The sequence below is a fragment of the Castanea sativa genome, chromosome 2, assembly GCF_040712315.1.
Source record: "Castanea sativa cultivar Marrone di Chiusa Pesio chromosome 2, ASM4071231v1".
Classification (NCBI taxonomy): domain Eukaryota; kingdom Viridiplantae; phylum Streptophyta; class Magnoliopsida; order Fagales; family Fagaceae; genus Castanea; species Castanea sativa.
Genome location: NC_134014.1, coordinates 29332173 through 29353010, shown reverse-complemented (window position 1 = coordinate 29353010; position 20838 = coordinate 29332173). Strand labels below are relative to the sequence as shown.

At 35.6% G+C, this 20838-nt stretch overlaps 1 protein-coding gene across 3 annotated transcripts; it reads left to right on the top strand.

Annotated features, from left to right (window-relative positions):
- Positions 1 to 245: 245 nt before the first annotated feature.
- On the top strand, positions 246 to 19598 carry LOC142624636 (small ribosomal subunit protein bS1c). 3 transcript variants are annotated; one of them, XM_075798290.1, is made up of 10 exons: positions 246 to 698; positions 1721 to 1880; positions 6644 to 6705; positions 7924 to 8083; positions 8184 to 8304; positions 17598 to 17679; positions 17786 to 17889; positions 19100 to 19178; positions 19265 to 19315; positions 19393 to 19598. In XM_075798290.1, the coding sequence occupies exons 1-10, from the start codon at positions 384 to 386 to the stop codon at positions 19474 to 19476; spliced, it is 1218 nt and encodes a 405-aa protein (XP_075654405.1). In that variant the 5' UTR covers positions 246 to 383; the 3' UTR covers positions 19477 to 19598. The 3 variants fall into 3 exon arrangements, 2 of the variants coding, with proteins under 2 accessions (XP_075654405.1, XP_075654407.1); XR_012842358.1 differs by having other exon boundaries at positions 269 to 698; positions 17786 to 17956; XM_075798292.1 differs by lacking the exons at positions 19265 to 19315; positions 19393 to 19598 and having other exon boundaries at positions 269 to 698; positions 17786 to 17934.
- The last annotated feature ends 1240 nt before the right edge of the window (positions 19599 to 20838 follow it).

Here is a 20838-nt window from a genome sequence, read left to right as displayed (position 1 = left end):
TTGCAAAAACTAGAACTCGAGTCTCTAAAACTCGAGTTTTACATAGATTTTAATCCAAACTCGAGTATATTCAAGTTGCTATAATGAACTCGAGATGCTAATTTCTTAAGTAATTTGAAAATTTTGTTAACTAACAAAATTGTTTGAAAAAATAAAATAAAATATAATAAATACTGTACTTGCCTATTTGGCAAGGGCAAGGGATGGGCGTGAAAAGGGGTTTGTGGGCAAAGATATGACACTTGGAGTAATCACTCACACTCAATCACCACACCACACCACACCCAATCCAAATGGCTTCTCTAATATTTGAATGACTCTCTCTCTCTCTCTCTCTCTCTCTCTCTCGTTTCCATTTTCCTTCTTCCAAAACAACCAAAAAAATGCCAATAATCAGTAGTACCACAACACTAGGATCAGTCTCTAGCCTGAATTCCTTTCTTTTCACCAGCGATGCCTCCTCCTACCACACTCCTTCTTCATTCCCTTCTCTCCTAAACTATTCCAATTTCTCAAGACATTCCCACAAATGCAAGAAAAAGTTTTACTCACTTTTTCAAACTCCCAAAGTCTCTCTCTCTGGCAATCCCAAAATTGAGCAAGCCGCCTCTGCCTCTGCCAACGCCAACGCCAACGCCAACGCCGCCGCTACCCAACTTCTTGACGACTCACCAGAATCTGTTCTTAGACAAACTCGGGTGTGTGTGTGTGTGTGTGTGTGTGTGTTTTGTTTTTGTTTCTTTATATATATTCTCAATTGGTATTTCTAATTTTAATGATGATACATTATGGAATTATTCTTTATGTTTTTTAATTTTTTAATTTTGGCTTATGAATGAGAAGAACTAGTTGATATAGAGAAAGCTAAATTATGATACACAAGCTAATTTGACTAGTAAATTCATGAAGTATCATTTGAATGTACCAAGGGATTTGAAGAACAATTGCAAGTAGAAATTGCTTGATACAAGTTTAAAAACACATGATCATTTGGGTTATCAAGATTTTGCTAAAATAGAAAGAATTACGGAAATCAACCTCTCCAAAAAAAGAAAAGAAAAAAAAAGTCTTAAGGCTACCTACTAATCAACTCTTCCAGACCTTTAAAAACTAGGAGTGTTGTGCGCTGGGTATGAGCTTTTAGAAACAATAGTGATATGATGGATTTGAAATGACATCTTATTCCTAGTCATTTCAAATCCATCCATAGATTTCATCAATAAGAAAAATAAAAGAAATTGTCATTTCATACTCTATTCAAGTAATTTAAATTAAAATTTGAAATCTAAATTCTTCTCTGCAAATATACTATTTATCTAAATTCTGTATGTAAGATGCCAATAGCCTTGTCCCATATGGCACGTCCTCCTCTCACTACTGTAGTTGGAGGGCGACTTTGTTGATTTAAAACCCATTGAGTGCATGTATAACTTATCAATCACAAAAAATAAAATAAAAACTGGCATGCTAGATAGTTTCAAGAAAATGTATATACTATATGTCATAGACCAACTTGAAGGTGTAGTTATGAACTAATCAATTAAGGTGGCAAGAAACTCCATTTGGCTATACATACCTGAAAACTTAGGTGTGACATAGATCTATATTGCATTAGTGAAAAAAGCTTCATTGTTTATTTATTGCATAAGTTTTGTGTCCTGATAGAGTTCACTTTACTTTGTAGTAATTAATCCCATATTTATTTTCTGCAAAGAACTAGAGATCTGCTGATTGGAAGACAGCGACGGCTTATATTGATAGTGGATTCATTTACAAAGGAAGGATTGAAGGTTCTAATGGTGGAGGTTTGCTGGTCCGGTTTTATTCTCTTGTAGGTTTTCTTCCATTCTCACAGTTGAGTCCATCACATTCTTGTAAAGGTACTATTTTCTTGGTTTCTGGTGGAACTTTGCTCTTGAAAGTTCTTTTCATTTTCCACTTTGTTCTCTCTCTCTCTCTCTCACACACACACACACACACACACACACACACACTTCGTTTGAGATGTGAATGGTTCAAGTATGTTTCTGTTTTCCTTTTAACTAGTATCTTTAGGTGAGAGAAACCTTTTTAATGCGTATACTTTGACATGACTTGTACCATAAATGGGTGAACTTTCCTCCCATTTTTTCTTCCAAGCTTCCACCTGTTTAATTATTGCTACTTACTTGGATCAGATGGAAAGGAACAGATGTTACTTATGGCATTGATAAATATTTCCATTAGGTTGTCTTTGCCTAAAGTAACACTAGATCAACATCTGTTAGTAGGGTGAATGATGCTTGCTGAGGAGATAGAATTCAATGTGAAATTTTATTAGTATTATTTCTTTCCCTTAGGTTATTTTTATTTTTATTATTATAACTGATGCAATTTTATAAATCAAAGCAAAAGGAATCTGAGTTCACAATGATGAACACAAAGGTACAAGGAATACAAAAATAATCATATGGAAGATCTAAGAGAAGCTAGGATTTTGAAAGTGGAAGAACAATCAGTGAAGTTAGGAAGCATGGACACTTTATTTGGAGTGTCATACCTATGTCGGACACGCATCATACACTTTAAATTCCTCAGACACTTCTGCATGCATGTCCCTACCGTGTCCTTTTTAAAAAAAATAAAATAAATGCGAGACACAGTTGGGACAAGACAACAAGAAGAATCTAATACCCTTTCACAAAATAAAGAGAACATTCATGCTCTGAATAGTAATAATGCATTTGAAAATTTAATAAATTTCTTTATTCTGGATTTTTATTCTAATTTCCAAACATCCTTTAATAGTAAAGGATTTGCTTTATCATCCATTATTACTCTTAGTTTGATATAGAGATATAAATAAATAAATATATATAACATTATATGAAAATAAAAGATTAATAATAAATAGAAATATAAATATAAATAAATTTAATATTTATTTAATAAACATATCCTGCTGTACTCATGTCCTATTTTTTCAAAAATTGTTGTCGCCGTTTCATACTTGTATACGTACCCATATACATGTCCGTGCTTATTAGGTGAAACCCCAAGACCTTGACCAATCAAAAAGCGTATGTTGAAACACAGATTTTTATTGATCCAATAAGCTCTCAGTGTTTTCAAAAGAAAGACAATACCATTCCTTCCAAAAGAATCACATTATGCACCACAAAATTAAGTGACAAATATCTAAACCATGCTTCCCAAGCCAATTCCTCCACATCATTTATTTCCCTTAGTTATGGAAGACATTGAACAAGTTACTGTGGGGAAATTGCAAACTAATACCAATCTCCAAACTATTTCATTAGTTAGCAAGGTTTCTAAACTATTTAGGAAACTAACATCTCGAGTTCCTTAGACTCGAGTTCACTATAGCAACTCGAGTATAAGAGACTTGAGATGTATGTGCTAGTAGTGGAACTTGTGTTTTACACTCTCGATTCCCTTTCTTGTTGACCTGTTCTTCCTTCGTTCTTCATTCTCCAGACCAACTGCCAAATCAAACCCCAAGAACAAACCCACACAGCAGAAGAAGGAGGAGAAAAGAAAGAACACCCACTAGACCCAAATAAAAAATAACCCCAGGAACAAACCCACAAAGACTGAGCCGATTAAGAAAACTCACATTAATTTTGAGCCGATTTCCTCGCCCTTCATCGCCGCCACCGTTGCCTTTCTGGTTTGTTGCTTGACTTGCTTCGCTATTTTTTATTTATTCGTTGTTTTTGTTCTTGTCTTCTCTGGTAGTTCTTCATTTTGGTTCTTGTCTTCTTTTCTTCGTTGTTTTTGTTCTTGTCTTCTCTAGTAGTTCTTCATTTTGGTTCTTGTCTTCTCTGCTTGACTTGGTTGTTCTTCGTTGTTGTGTTGGCTGCTTTGGAAAGTCGATTCTTTAATAATCGAAATCAACACGAAACTCGAGCCTCTCATGCTCGATTTGCTACTGTGAAATCGAGTATTACACACTTGAGATGTTAATTTTCTAAATAGTTTAGAAACATTGCTAACTAACGAAATAGTTTGGAGATTGGTGTTAATCTGCAGTTTTCCCTAGTTACTGTAGTCATTCATCTCACATTAATAGTTTTCTTTTGATTTCTTGTTCTGTCATTCTTTTTGCCTTCTCAGTTACTTTAAATGGTCTATGAGCATTTAATTCCTATATTTCATGCTTCTTATTGCTGCCAAACTTGAGAAAGGGGAAATTTTGCATTGAATCTTCTTTCAGAAGTTTCAACATCTATCAGCTCAAAGTCTCATTTATTGAGGCAAAATAAAACTATTATCTCTGCCTCCAAATAATGAAAATGTACCAAAATTGTGACATGTAAACATTTGTAGAAACCCAAAAAACCATTTGTGCAAACTCAATTGCTTGCCAGTGCAAAGGTATCACTCTACTTGTTAACAGATAATGCCATTTCATGGTTGTAAAATTTTTACAAATAATCAAATGCTTAATATTGGTTTTTGTCTAGACATGACACATTGTCGTTGAGGACTTGCTACTTAAAACATCTTAGGCTGAGAGCAAGGTGATTCCATGATCAGTGGCAAAGCCAAGAATTTTTTCTAGGTGGGGCCAAGCTATATACAGCAACAAAAAATTTTCATGGTTACTAAATGTCTTTGTGGATTTTATTAGCTCAACTAATAAAGGCTCTCGTTGAACAAGAGATTTAGAGTTTGATTTTTACCTACATGAAAAATTAATTGGTATCTTAACGTAATAATAAGAGCAGTCATCATAAAACAGACCAATATATTTGAAATACTATTCTAACAAAGAATTATTTCATAAACTAATTTTAACATAACTAAATATAACTTAAAATAATAAAACAACAATAATGAAAGTTATAAACCACACATCAACAACGCATAAAAACAACAGTTAGTCTCTATTGCCAAAGCAAACGGCACTATTATCAACACTAAATATAATATTTTTTTTTGGTAAATGCACTAAGTATAATATTATAACATATATAATACAAGCTGTAGACCACAACAAAATATATAGAAAGCTAGAGACTTAAAACTCAAAGTCAAAAAAGCTAACAGTTAAACACATAGAGATGCCCCTTCACACAGCAATCGGATGAATGATCTAGAGAGTGGCACCAGTCCACGAGCGGAGGCTGGAAGGCTAAGTGGAGTAAGGCTAATGAATGGGAATGGGCTTGATTTTTATTTTGAGTATTATTATTCATGGATCATTTCTTTTTCTTTCTTTGGATTCAAACCAATTCTAAAATTTGAGAAGACCCAACTGGATCTCTCTGTAACTGAGTAGATAAAGCAGTGTTTGTTTTTTCTTCTCAAAATCTCAGGGGGGGGCAAGTAAGTATACTTAGAGATAATTTATGATTTTAGCAGTACTGTAACTAGGATTTTGACCCCCGGCCCCCCAGCTCCGCCACTAGCCATGATATTAGTTTTGATTTAAATATCAAAAAGATTTGTGTTGTATGGGTTAAAATACCTTAAATAATGAAATAAATATATCAGGAAACATTCTCTCGATGGACAGAATATAATGGAACTAAAATAAATAATATATTTGGCTATCAAGATGATAATAATAACTGAAATTACATTTGAACAATTGACAAATAAAAATGATAATGCCTTGAATTTTTATGGCTGAAATACAGAATTGCAGCAGTATAACAGCTTCTCTCATTTTCTTATTCCCTCCCCCTCCCCCCCCACCCACCCACCCTCTCCCTCTCTCTCTTTCTCTCTCTCTCTCTCTCTCTCTCTCTCTCTCTCAGGAGTAATCTACTCCAAGATCTTTGCATGCTCTGTCTGTCATTAATTAAATCTGAACAATTTTTTGGCAAATATTTTGTAATTTCAAGAAGAGAAATAAACTTGAAAAATTAAACTATGAACAGCTGTTATTTTTTTGTATGAATGAAAGAATATTTAACCAAGAGGTAACTGATTATGAATCTGACAAAAAAAAAGTACTAGCTGTAAAAGATGACTCTAACTCAAACTGAGACCTAGGCTACTAGTTAGCCAATAACTCAAACTGAGACCTAGACTATGGGTTAAGCATGTCAAAAATGATAGTCTACTATGACATAATTTTCTATCCAAAGCAGATTTCTGATTTTCTATGGAAAATGGAGTCCTCTGTTCTATAAAGACCTGAGTGAATTCTCCCATTCCTTTTGCCACTGTACCTGGTACAAACATGTCTCATTCAATAGCCTCTCTCAAATAATTTTTGGAAAACCATATTCCTAATACAAATGATCTGAGCTTTCCTTTCTATCCCATAGCATTTCCATAGAAAATACAAGTATCGTGTTACCTGGTCCCTAATAGCCAATCTGTTCTGCATGATAAGCCAAGTGAAGAAGCTTTGTCTTGGAATTTTCTTAATACAATTTCATCATCTCCTTCATGCATCTGCCTTGTTTCTAGTTTTTAGTAGTAAAGTCTCCTTTAAAGGAAAACAGATCCCTGAGTCCAAATCTATTTTATTTTAAACTTTTTCAAGTTATCTCTCCCCTTCCCCCAAGTGGATATATGTTTACTGTTCATTTCAATGGATTTGGTGATTCTAACTTACTATATACAGTGGCAAGTGAACTTTAAATTGCTAACATACTGTGAAATTTATTGATGACATTTAATGTAGATCCAAGCAAAACTATACATGAGATTGCTAAGGGTTTAACTGGTTCAGATATTTCCATGAAGGTAATTAACTCATTTACCCATATTACTCGTAATTTTCTAAAATTTTAATGTTTGCCTCCTATATCAATTGTCTCTAAGTATGCCTCATATATAACGAGTGATATATAATGTTTAGATTCTTATTGTCTCTTTGTGAATATTTATATGTTCTTCAAGATGAGTATTCATTAAGTTTTAAACCATAAAGAGGGCTAAAATCTTTTATTACTTTTTCACTCAAAGGAGGTGGGTAGTCTTCAAAGCCATACGATCAGTCCTCTTACTATAAAAAGCAACAGGCTAAACTGTGAGGTTCTATGAAGGCAATAATAGAAAAATTAATTTGTTGTCAAAATTTAAGGGGTTCCCTTCAGAATGGTAAAAATATAGAATAGGTTGTGGTTTAAACAATCTATACCATCTATGGACTTAGGAGATTGGTGAAATAGTTTACTTATCTGCAGGTGATGTGTATATTAGACATGTAGCAAACTCATTCGTTGTGCAGATGACTTTTATTAATATTAATATCTTACGTTGGTTTTAGTGCTTGCAAAATTCCAAAGGTTCTCACAGAAAAATTAGGTGTCTGTTGATCAAGATGCTCAGCTTCCAGGTTGAGTTTAGAAGTGTGCTGTTTTTTCTTTTGGTGGTTGAAATCAAGGGAGAAGAGTAAAAGACAGTACAGAATGGATAGATTGCATTACATTTTCAAGTGTTAATCTTTTTGGTTGACTGATAGATGCAGTGTTACAGTAGCAACAAAATTTTCCAGAGTGCATCTCAACCTTATTCTCTCATTATTTGGGACATTTTGTTGAAAATGTCAGAATGCTTTTGCCACCTTTACAAAATGTGCTCTTGAGCTTTGTACTTATAATGGTGCAACCTTGTATTCTCATTATTTTCCCTCTCTCTAAGATAACTGGCAGTTGGTTGAGTCTTCATTTTATGTCTGCCAATCATATATGCTGCTTTTGAATGCTCTTAATTCAATTATTTCTACTCTATCTGACCTTTCTCTCAAACATAGAAAGTACGAATAAAAGAATAGGATTTTCCTTAGAAAATGTCTCTTTAGGTTGGTTATTCTCTGAAAATGTGAGATCCTTATGATATGTTGTTACCCCTTGAAAACTCTTTCAGTGATCAAAGATTTTTATCTTTCTGCCTTCTCCAGTATAGTAATTAAAGAATTTTTCTTAATATAGATACTACCTTAGTTTCTTGTTATATTAGGTAATCCAAGCGGATGAGGAGAACAAGAAACTGATATTCTCTGAAAAGGAAGCTGTCTGGTCTCAGTTTTCTGAACAAGTTAATGTAGGGGATATTTTTGAAGCAAGAGTGGGCTCTGTTGAAGATTATGGTGCCTTTATCCATTTACGCTTTCCTGATGGTATATTCTATTTTGATACTTGTGTTTTCTGTTTTCCTTTGTATTTCTATTAGCAAAAAAGTTGTAAGTGGCAATGTGGCATCTTAAAACTATGATGCAGGTTTGTATCATCTCACTGGCCTAGTGCATGTCTCAGAGGTTTCATGGGATTTAGTTCAGGATGTAAGAGACATCCTAAGTGAAGGTGATGAAGTAAGGGTGAAAGTTATAAGTGTTGATAGGTTAGTTTGCAGCACTTCTTTCCTGATTTTCACTATCTCTCATTTAATTAATGGATATATCTATGACCAAGTCTCAAGTAATAATGCCAAATCCTAATGCACTAATGCAGATTATTAACTTAGTTGTATTTTCTTTTATACCTAATACTTACATGCGCATTTTCACCTCCAAGTTAGGCCACATCATAAAAGCACACGTGTAACTTTTTCAATTGTGAATTTAAACTAATTAATTGAGTAAGCACTTCATATGTATATGCAACACATGCACTTTTTTTGGGGTATCCAAATGCGGTTATATTTTTTTTTATCTTTATTTATTTATTTATTTATTTTTTTTGTATTTATACATTTTCTTTGGGAGTATTTATTGGAGGTTGAAGTAATGTCGGCAGAACTCCACAGAAATGCCATTTTTATTTTCATGCACTAGGTTTTGATAATTTGATTGAAAAAGCAATTATTAGCAATGAGGTTTCCCTTTTTTTCTTGCCTGAACAATGGAAAATGTCCTGAGGCTGGGTAGTTGCTGGCTATACTGTGGTGGGTTCTGGATATATCCACAGCAGATCTGTTTGACTCAATGATTATAGTATTCTGGTTTTGGGGTGTGTATGGTGATTGTAGTCCTCAAGGAAAGATATATTTCCACTTGGGTCTTATTCCCTTCATATCTAAGATCCCAAATATCAATGCTATGCTATCCAACTATACCCTGGGAAGATTTCTCAAACACAAAATGGGAAGGTTTTTCGGATAACAGGCAAACATTTGTGCAATCATCAAACATATTGTCTGTTTTTGAATATTCAGAGAAATAGTGAAAAAAAAAAAACAGATTTTTCTGTCTTCCTCTAAAAGAGCTTCCACTGTGCATGTGAAACTTGCATGTCTCCATAGGTGCCTTCTTGACAAACATGTTCTTCAGCTTTTTTCTGACTTTTGCCTTGAGTGGTCACATTTAGGAAGCTATATTGCTGGGTTGTCTATCTTGAACTTCCTGTGCTCTGATTCTTTGTGCAGCTAAATTGATAAATCAATAGATGGCACGATACAGTAAGAGTGCATGGTAATATAGAATGTTTTTGAAGGTAATTTGAAATGCACTGGGGAATGGAAGAATTTAGGTTGCTTTATGAATTATTGATGTAGGAAAAATTGGGGAAATTAGTCTACATATATGATGCAGGGCAATTTTAAGTAGCTATATCCTAATCTTCTTGTAAATAGTTAGTTAATTAGTTAGATGATTGCTTAAGCACTAGCCAATAGGATTTAGACACTTCTCAACCATCTAGAGGCTGCCAATGCCAAAAACCTAGTATAAGCAGTAGAATGTATGTTCTTTGTAAATCTTTTTTGGTATGAATGAATTGCTAGCCTTTGTGTGTTATTTGGAACTATGTGTTCTTGCGGAGATACTTATCCACCTATCATTGTGTTCTAAGCAACTCAACCCTTTCATTGTTTCTAAACCATACACAAACTGCCTACCATATTCCCTACATCAATTTGGTATAGTTAGGCTTTGGCCAATCACATGATAGCCACCTGGTTAAGGGTGTCCATAGGTCGGTCCGGGTTGGGTTTGTGCCCAACCCGCGACCGACACGATGACATCGGGTTTCCGGCGAGAAGACCCGCCGCCGACTGCAAAAACCCATGGGTCAAGTCGGATCAGACTTGGTTGGTTGGGTCGGTCAAAGCTGAGAAGATGCTATCGGAGGTTCAAATCAGCAGCAATCTACATTTTTTAGTTGGATCTTCGTTGGATTTGAGCAAAACCCATTAGATCTAAGCAAAATAACACCAGATCTTTGCCGAATTTGAGCAAAACCCACCTGATTTTAACAAAAAACTCACCGAATTTGTGCCGTATTTGAGCAAAACCCACTAGATCGTAGCCAGATATGAGCGAAAACGACGAGATCTAAACAAAAACCACAAGATCTTCATCAGATCTGAACAAAAATCAGTATGTTTTCGCAGAATCAGGGGTAGATCTGACTTCTTAGTTGGTCGGATCGGGTGGCTCGGGTTTTGGAGAAGGAGATCTGCCACCCGACCCCTTGACGTCTGTTGTGGACCTCTAAGACTCGCTGCCAACCGCCTTTATCCTCGGGTCGGACAGTTTCAGTTCGGCTGGCTTTGGGTCGGACAGGTTTTGTAGGTCACGGGTGTGTGGATAGCCCTACACATGGTGGGTTCTTGTGACTAACTCAGCAGATTGCTTATGTAACTATAAATATGCAAGGCTGCCCTCATTGCAACTAGTTGAATTTGAATCCAAGAAATCTGCCTATGAGGTATTCTTCCAGCAGTGTCTCTTGAAGAGCTAGTTCATTCTTTTTTTCTTTAAGCAACTTAGCTTCTAAATCATCTTTCATTTTCACCATTTTTTCCTCTGGTCTAGGGTTTATAGTTTTAAAAGGGTTATGGCTCAAATTGACTATACTTTGATAATATGGGAAATCCTGAAGCAAACAAGTTGAAATATAATTATAGACAGGAGTTGTATTTAGGAATTAAAGGGTGTTTTGATGAGTTATTTGATGGCTATTTGGTAGATAAAGTATTCGGGGTTTTAAGGTTTTGATAAGTGAGAGAAAGGGCGTGATTTGGGGTGGTTAGGAATAAGGAAATGAGGGAAATTTACAGTGTAAGGGCTGTGTCAACATACCCGTGAATCTAAGAAGCGTGGAGACACATCATGACTTTTCTTGAAAAACTAGGACCCGAAAATTAGTCAGGATTCACAATGGGTGGGGGGCCCATGGTGTATAGGAGGTGACTTTAATGTCACTAGATTTCAAAGTGAGAAAGTGGGAGCTATAAGCAGAGCCTAAGCAATGTGGGACCTTTCATATTTTACTTCTGAACATTGTTTGGTGAATCTTTCTCTAAAAATGGGATTTTTCACTTGGTGAAACACTCAAGAATCTCCGTCTCTATCTACAGGCAAGTATTCTAGTTTTGCTTCCATTGAATTCACCTATTAAATATTAATTTAAATGTTTCATGGTCTTATCTGTTCCTCTATAGTTTGGGAAAAAAGCCTTGAGCTTGGAATCTATATTTTAGTCAACATGATCTTGGAAGAGAAATTTTGTAGAGATGTAGTTGGATTTTGACTTTGCTACCAAATTGACACATGACAAATGGAGAAATATGTCTACATGTGCTAATGGTGGGTATTGGGTTACAACAATTTGTGCCCGATTCAAAATGGGGGTTTCGGTATTATGATTTAGCTCTTGGGGGGTGTTGGTGTTCAAACAGAGTGCAGGGGCCATATGGGGTAGGCATGTGGAAAAATATCAGGAAAGAGTGGGACACTTTTCATTGTTTTGTTAACTCTAAGGTGGGGAGGATGGCTCTTCTATTAAGTTTTGGCATGATCCTTGGTGTGAGGGATTTCCTCTAAAAAACAATTTCCCAGAATTGTACGGTGTAGCTCATAATAAGGATTCTTAAGTGGCAGAACTGGCATCTTTTTCATAGAATAGTTTCAGCTAGAATATTAGATTTATTTGACCGGTTCAAGACTAGGAGTTAGAATCGGTTACCTCTTTTATGGACCGCATATATTCGGCTCATTGAGACGAAATGGGGAGGATAAATTATGTTGGAAACTCTCTCCTTGGGGTGTTCGAAGTCAGATTTTATTATAGAGTTCTACAACCCTCTAATTCTCTATCTTTTCCATTGAAGCCATTGTGGAAATCAAAAGTACCTACAAAAATTAGTTTCTTCCTTTGGATTGAAGTGTTGGATAAAATTTTGACTGTTGATATTTTGCAGAGGTGGCAAGTGTTGGTGGTGGTGGATTGGCGTTGTATGTGAAAAATGAATGGGGAGAATATTAATCACTTACTCCTACATTGCCCTATAGCTTTTGAGTTATGAAATATAGCGTGTTCACTCTTTGGGGTGCATTGGGTCATGTCGCATGGTGTTGTGGAGCTTCTTACTAGTTGGTCAGGCAAGTTTAAAAGACACAAAGCTATGGTGATTTGGAGTATGCCTCATTGCCTTTTGGGGTATTTGGATTGAAAGAAATGCACGTACTTTTGAAAGGAATGAAAGATCGATTCACAATCGAAGCTTAAATTCTTTCACTCTATTCAAGTGGCCAAATGCTTCGGGTGTTTCTATTTTCTATTCTTTGCAAGATTTACTTGATTTTTGTACCTTCCTTTCTAGTTAGTTTTTTTTTTTTTTTTAATTTTTTTTTTTTTTTATCTCTAGCTTCCTGTGTGCTTTATTTTCATTGTATTGTTCTCTTTTCTTTATCAATGAAGTTAATTACTTATCAAAAAAAAAATGTGGGACTAGGGTTTAGAGTTTTAGAAGGGGTATGGTTCAAAAATGATTTAACTTTGATAAGATGAGGAAAAGGGTCAAGAATACTGTTTCCATAAGCAAAAATGTTGTTAGGAAATTATGGACAACAATTATGTTTAGGAATTAAATGGCTTATGAGTTATTTGATGGCTACTATGGAAGGGAAATTAAAGGCCAGCGCCTTGAATACTGAATGTTCCTTATCAATCAACTCTATCATATTTAGGGATCAAGCCTTGGTGCGATGGTAAGTGCCTTCCACCAAAAGCGTCAGGTCATGGGTTTGATTCCAGGAATCAACCTCTAACAAATTTTGGGGGTAAGGCTACTTACCAATCACCTTTCTTAGAACCTGCAAAAGTGGGAGTTTTGTGTACTAGGTATGGCATTTTAGCTCTATATTATTTGAGTATAATAACAAACTTATATAGACTCTAAATCTAGACTCTTACTATAGAACTAAACTTCCTACATTGTTTTGTAAACTAAATCGTAATTGAATTGAACCAAAATCCACACATAAAGCCCAATAAGCTATATATGACTCACAACTTACAATGACAATTAAACACAACAAAAAAAAAAACCTGGACAATTGACTAGAAAAATCAAATAAAATGTGAAATAAAATACTAAAAACCAAATTTATTACCATAAGCACTATTCTTGAGGCTTCCAAAGGAGGGTATTTTTTCTCGGGGAAATAACACTTTACCACTCTAAATTATATCTCTAATTACACTTTGCACCCTAAATTTTCAAGATCCATGGTTACCACCTTAAACTATAACTCATGTCTCACTTTGCACTCCACTATCAATTGGGCTGTTAACTTGGGTAGAAAAGCATGGCACCATGTGAAAAGATCTAATTACCTCTTTTCTCAATCCCTTAAAAACAAAAGAGAAATTACATTTCATCACCCTAAACTATACTCCCAATTATATTTTGCACTCTTAACTCTGGTATTTTGTCATACATAATAGCAGAATTGACGGCATGGTGCAAAGTGTAACACAGGTTATAATTTAGGGTGCTAAATTTATGGTGCAAAGTGTAATTTGGGGTATAATCTAGAGTGGTAAAGTGTATTTACCCATTTTTTCTCTAATCACACTTTGATTATGCCATCAATTGTGATACTATTTGTTTGGTCTATATCTAGCTATTAGGATCATGCTAGGAACTCAAAACAGTTTAAAAGAAAGCAGAATTAGGGCTAACATAGGAAGTGTCAATCAGCACTCAAAGTGTCCCAATTGGCATTTCAAGGCCTCCAATTGTTACTATGTGCTTTTATTGCCCAAAATGCATTCCAACTCAGCCCAAGCCAAGTCCAAGAGCCTCTTGCATGTGGGAGACATCTAGCAATCAGTTTAAGGCTGGAATTAGAATTTTAATGCATGTGGAAATATGATTGGGCACATTTCCAAGAGTTGGTTAAGGTTTGAGTTAGTTAGAAGTTAGTTGAGTTTGTTTTGCAAGCGCACATGTAACACATTAAATGCATTTTGAGGTTCTATATAGCACATCTAAAGAGTGATCCAGTAGTAATGAGCCATGTGTGGTCAATGAGAATGAGGCAAGGAGTGTATAAAAGTAGTTATGTAACCCTCATTAATTAAACAATGAAGTCTAATCAATTTGTTGCTGGGACAAAAATAAAAGAACAAGAAAATTAAAGGCTAAACCTAAGAATCAGCACTTAGGTCACTTGGAATCAGCACCAAGCTATACCCTTAGGAATCAACACCTAAGGACCCTTAGGAATCAGCACCTAAGGCGTTAGGAGTCAGCACCTAACAATTGGAAAAAATATCCAATCTGAATTTCATAATCACGTCTATTCTCAAATACAAATAAACTAGACTCTTATTTTTTTTGATAAGTAAGAATGATATATATACGAAGGTTACTCTATGCCTGAAAAACACAAAGCAACCCAGAAATACAAGAAAAAGAAAACAAAGAGAAAACAAGAGAGAAAACCAAACAACAGAGAAATTACAAAAAGAGAAGGGAACAAAGAAAAGAAGGGAGGGAATCACTAGACGTGAGTCCCCACGCCCGAGACCAATCAAATAGAGTTCCACAAAAAGAAGCAAGCAACTGATCCCTAGAGCTATCCAAATCCTCAAAAGTCCTCCGGTTCCGCTCCTTCCAAATACACCAAAGGATGCACAACGGGACTAAATTCCAGATCTGAGACGAATGCTTCCCCAACCAATTCCACCATCCAAAAAGCAAGTCTGGAACCGAACTAGGCATAACCCAAGCCAAGCCAAAAGTTATAAAAACAAAGCTCCATAACCGATAGGCCACCTCACAATGAAGAAGCAGGTGATCTACCGTCTCTCCACCATGACGGCACATAATGCACCAATCCACAAGAACCAATCTCCTCAATCTCAGATTGTCTCCCGTTAGGATCTTATTCCAAGCTACGCACCAAACAAAAAAAGAAACTCGCCTAGGGGCCTTAACTCTCCAAATAGCTTTCCAAGGAAAGATAGTTGAAGGAGAATTTCTTAATTTGTAATAGTACGACCGGATGTCAAAAGCCCCATTACGCTTCAATTTCCAGCTCATCCGGTCACCAACATCCATAGGAGGGATTATAGCACCCAACATACGAAGAAACCGCAGCCCTTCATCCATCTCCCAATCATTAAAAAATCTACTAAACCGAACATTCCAAGATCTTCTATCCTCCGCCCCCTGCCTATGCAAAGAAGCTTCAACAGAAGCCTCCTTATCAATGGCAATGCCATACAGCCTAGGAAAAGCCAATTGAAAAGGTTGATCCCCATACCACCCATCCTGCCAAAACCTCACCCTATTCCCCAACCCAACCACAAATTGACAATTTTTACTGAAATCCTCCCAACCCATACGGATGCTTCTCCACAAACCACACCCATGAGCTCCCCTACCCAGCTTTGAGGTCCATCCCCCCCACTCTTCCCCATATTTTGAAGCTACTACCCGCCTCCATAAACTAGACTCTTATATAAAGCTAGAACTGGAAAATAAAGAGATAAAGATAACAGCATACCAAAACTAATCCTAAGTGAACTCAAATACTAATCCCTATCTAATCTCAAATACTAATCCCTATCTAATCTCAAATCTAATCCTCATCTAAAGATAAATACAAAAATCTGAAAATATAAATTCTAAAATAATTTTGGTTTTGCTCCTGCATAAGTTGCCTTTGTGCATGTTTCTCTCTAGTCTTTTCCTTTTCTTGGTGGTAGAGATACCCTTAAAGTAGTCTCATCAAGTCTCATAATTGGAGAAGGTCGCTCTCTAAACGAAGTCACAAGTTCAATTGATCTTTAATTCCATGCAATCCATCATCCAACCCAAAACAAATTGGGAGTAAGGTTGCCTACCATGATCTCGCCTAGACCCTAAAAAGTGGGATATTTGTGCACTGGGTACAATCATCATCCAACCCAAAACCCTAATCAAGCACTCACGCAAAGTCATTACCAACCGAAACCCTAGAACACTCTAAACACCAACCCTCATATTTCCATCATCAAGAACAATTAGAATTCCCTCATACCCAAAACCCTAAGCCAATCCAAATCTAAAAATCCTGAAGAAGCCTACCTATCAAAAATCCTGAAGAGACCATTTGAATCATCAAGGAACCCTAATCCTTAATTGTGCTCCTTATAATAGCTCCACTTGAAGCTCAACCTTCTCATGCCAGCTAATCCACAATGTTAAAATCTTGTCATGATTTACGGATGAACTCTGCATCCACCACCAATCCAAATCTCTATAATGAAATTGCTTCTGGGGTCCACATTTTCAATTCCACTATGAAAATTCCTTACAATTGATCATCTTTTTCCATAGTTAGAAACCTTGGTAATTTTAATAAATTCCCTATTGGGGAAATAGTAATGGAGATATGCTACAAAAAGAAATCTGCTTTAGAGAAGAGGAGTATGGCTAAACACAGGAATGGGATCAGTGATTTTCTGCTACAACGAGGGAACCTAATGTAGTGATCCTGTAGAAGCATATTAGAAGTGATTGGAAGAAGAAGCATCCCTGATTTAAAGTTGGAGGTTGTAATTGCATTCATTTTGGTATGATTTATGGTGTGGGGATTTACCTTTGAAGTCCTTTTTCCATAGTTATTTGCATTGCAATGGATAAGGGTGTAACAGTTGCATATTATTAATGGTGTTGTTCATCGGTGTCCCAAATTTTCATGAGCATTGCAAGACTACGAAATGCAATCAATCAATCAATAATTTCTTTAATTTATTATATTCCAAGCAGGTTACTATGATAGAGACAAACAGTTTGGAGTTTGTATCTTCATATTATCTGGTTGCAGGTTGAGTGGTCCGTAGCATTCCATTTGAATGGTAAAAGTTTTATCAAAGGGGGATGGTTTTCTCCTTGGTCGGGACTTATTTCAGTTATGCTTGGTTGTGGGTTTATAGCGGAGTTGTAAAAATTGTTTTGAAAGGCATTGGAATAGTATTATTTGGAATTCCATCCCACTTTGTCTTGTGGCGTAGTTGGAGGGAGAGAAATGCTTGTTCTTTTGAAGAAAATGAACTCATGGTGATGGATTTGAAGTCTTAATATCTCAGTTCACTCTATTAACACAGGCTATTAGTGGATTTAGCTTCACTGCCATTTTTAGTGTTGGGATCTTTGTGATCTTAGATCCTAGGAATTTCAACTCTAAGATCCTAGGGATACACCCTTTTTCCTTGAATGAATTTATTACTAAATTGCTAAATCTCATTTCATTTGATAGAGGAATCATAAGGCTACTGTATTTTGAATGGGAAAAAGTTGTTAATCATCAATAGTTATCAATAACTTGCTATATTTTTCCTATTGCCTGTCCTGTTATACAGTAAATTTAACTTTTCGCTGCAACCATGTGGGTTTTTGACTAAGAATCTATGCAGAGAAAAGACAAGGATTACCCTGTCAATCAAGCAATTGGAGGAAGATCCGCTTCTAGAAACTTTAGACAAAGTTATACCTCAGGTTTTAATAGGATATCATCTTATTTTTCCTTGAGAATGCTCTTGATTGCACCCATATTTACTGAAAAAAGAACCTTTCCATTATTAATGAAATTTAAATTGTACAGGATGTCTCTGCTGTTCCTGATTCTTTGAGCAATAGCAATATCAGTGACATTGAACCTCTTCCAGGCCTTGAAACAATTTTTGAAGAGCTACTACGGGAAGATGGGTATGAATTCATGATTGCTTGACTTATGAAGAAATATTTCTGAAGGTTCAGTGGCTTTAATTGCTGTGTATGTCTAAACTCTTTTTTTTTCATGTTGAATGAAAATTGATTACTTCAATCCTTCCGTTATTGATCTTATCATTATAGTGGGTGCTCTAAATTTTGGTACATTAAATTTATCCCCGTATTCCAGCCCATGTTTACCTCAAAGTAGATGTCTTAACTCCAAATTTCTGAATTGTTTTAAGAATGTTGCCGTGTACAACTAGAATGTGAGCCAATATCAAACTTTAATGATTTAATTTTGCATTAAATCTCAATTCTTGATTTTTTTAAAATATTGCTAGATCCATTTTGTCAGTGGGCTAGCAACCTTTGAAGATTTAGTTTTGCTATGCAGAGAAGAGCCACTAGAGAAGGGATATTTATTGTATCAAAGGAGAAGAAGAAGGGATATTTGTCAATATCAACACACATACACACACACACACACAAAAGGAAGAAGAAGAAGAAGAAGAACCGTATTTGCTATACTGTTACAGTTAGGATAAAAAAGAAATTTAATAAAATAAAACTTTCTCAAAATCAGATTTATGCTATCTTTTATGACATAGTTTGCATAGGTATGAGTTTTTGTTAGTATTAAGTCCTGTAAAGTTTGTTCATTTGAAACACAAATCTAAATTTAGTGAAGAAGATAGAGAGATTATGCTATTTTTTTAGAGTTCTATGTATTTAACTAGAACCCATTTTTGAGAACTTTTTTGTTTTTGTTTTTGTTTTTTTGGTTAGTAGCACTCACTAATGGTTTCAAAGTTGGTCAAACTGGTGTATCTTGGATTTTTGACCAAGAATGGTAAGAAGGCAGTCGGGGCTCTTTTAAGGCCTTGATTTATTGTGGTTTTAGGTCCCGCATGTCCATATCAAGCTAACTTTCTTTGGATGAGTAGACTCAGAAAACAAGCCTATTTGGGGCTATAACTTTGGAGAAATAAAATTTGGTGGATTCTTATGCCCTCTTTCTCTCTCTCTCTCTCTCTCGCTCTCACACACACACACACAAACCCAATTACTGGCTTACACAATTACTTGTGCCTTGATGCCTATAAGTCAGAACTTGCTCGCCTGTTTTCTTCTTGAATTTTTGTGTTGGAAAGGAATTTTTGGTTTCAGTAACCGAGTAAGATTTTTTTTCCTGCATATGGTCCAGTGTAGATGATGTGAGAATCAGTAGACAAGGGTTTGAGAAACGGGTAGTTTCACAAGATCTGCAGCTTTGGCTTTCAAATGTAAGTCACTTGTGTTAATGAAATAATCTCGTTTGTATACATCTTCATTTTAATGTTTTCAACTTTGTCATGTTGCATTATTGTAGGCACCACCCACTAACCAGAAGTTCACTCTCCTTGCTCGTGCTGGAAGGCAGGCAAGTTTCATTGTAGCTTCCTTCCCCCCACCCTCTCTCTCTCTCTCTCAGAGTCCTTTTATCTTCTGTCTGTTCAGGTTCAGGAAATACATCTAACAACATCGCTTGATCAGGAAGGCATCAAAAGGGCATTGCAGCGAGCATTAGAACGTGTGCCTTGATTTTTAAATTGTGTTCCCTTCTGTGATTATTTAATCATTGTGGTTTTTCTGTACAGAAGTTATTGTCAATTTATAATTTGGCCATTTTAAATTATAATGTTCTGTTAGTTATATTCCCAAAACACTTTCTGTTTTTCATACCTTTCCTTAGAGCTAGAAACTGACAAATTCTACAAAATTTCATTTAAACTTTCATTAACATACTTCATAGAATAAAGACTACATAGCAAATATAACACAAAAGAATTCAACCCATCTTGGTAAATCATATAACAAATTCTATGGTTAATCTCATATATCTAATTTTCTTTTACAACTTATAATGGAGTATATACGGCATTAGATACTGCCTAGTTCTAATCTAGTTATAAAGGCAAAGAAGCAAATTGGAAAAAAAATTTTAGCCCTAGCCCCTTAATTAGATACTATCGAGTGTCTAAAACTTATTATAAGACTTGAAAAGAAGTGCAGCGGAGAAGAAAGCTACAAGTAGTTCAACAGTCCGTAGTTAGGTAAATAACCTTTAGTAATGATGTTAATGTTTTAGTACTTGCACGTGACACGTGTGAAGCTGTTAATGAATTAAGATGGTTGTTAGTTAGTTAAGTCATTTTTCTTTTCTGTTTGTTAGTTTTCTTTTCCTCTCTTATCACTCTGTTATGTACATAAACAATAATTAGCATTCGAGGTATTTTCAGCATTGGATTCCTTTCTTTCTTCTTTTTCAATATGGTATAAGAGCTCGAGTTAACTCAGTCTTCTCACTAATCTCTTAACTTGACCTCCATTGCTGAACTTGCTTCAAGCTTTCAATTCCCTCAATCACTGTCGTGATTCTTTGTTCACAATCTTGCTTTCAATTGGAACTTACATAGATTTTCTTCCCAGTGATTCTCAGAGAATTTTCTTTCATTCTCTGTTTCTTGATTCTAGTTGATTTGGTTTCTTTGTGAAAACCTAATTCAAGAATTCAAGTTTCCCTTCAACGGCTTCTACCTATGCAACCTCAGATACTGTAGGAGTTTCATCTCAAGCCTCTGTACCTACCTGGGAGAAATCCTCTAGTTCTTACTGCCGGGGACAATCTTAGTATGAGTAGTTACTATACAAAATTCAAGATTATATGGGATGAGTTAGTTGACTACAAAAACCATTCCATCTTGTTCTTGTGTTGTTTGCACTTGTGGTTTGATGGCTGCTTAAGCTGAGTATCAAGAAGAGGAATGCACCATGAATTTTCTCATGGGGCTTAGTGATTCCTTTTCTTCAATCAGAGGGCACATTCTATTGATGCAGCCTCTCTACCTTCACTCAACAATGTGTTTTCTCTTATCATTCAAGAAGAGAAACAAAGAAGGGTTG

Bases quoted from the DNA above. Each gene is read 5' to 3' on its own strand.
- LOC142624636 (XM_075798290.1), top strand. From the start codon at position 384: ATGCCAATAATCAGTAGTACCACAACACTAGGATCAGTCTCTAGCCTG. The intron at 1,881-6,643 runs GTACTATTTTCT...CATTTAATGTAG, and splicing joins TCCATCACATTCTTGTAAAG to ATCCAAGCAAAACTATACAT. The intron at 6,706-7,923 runs GTAATTAACTCA...TTGTTATATTAG, and splicing joins GTTCAGATATTTCCATGAAG to GTAATCCAAGCGGATGAGGA.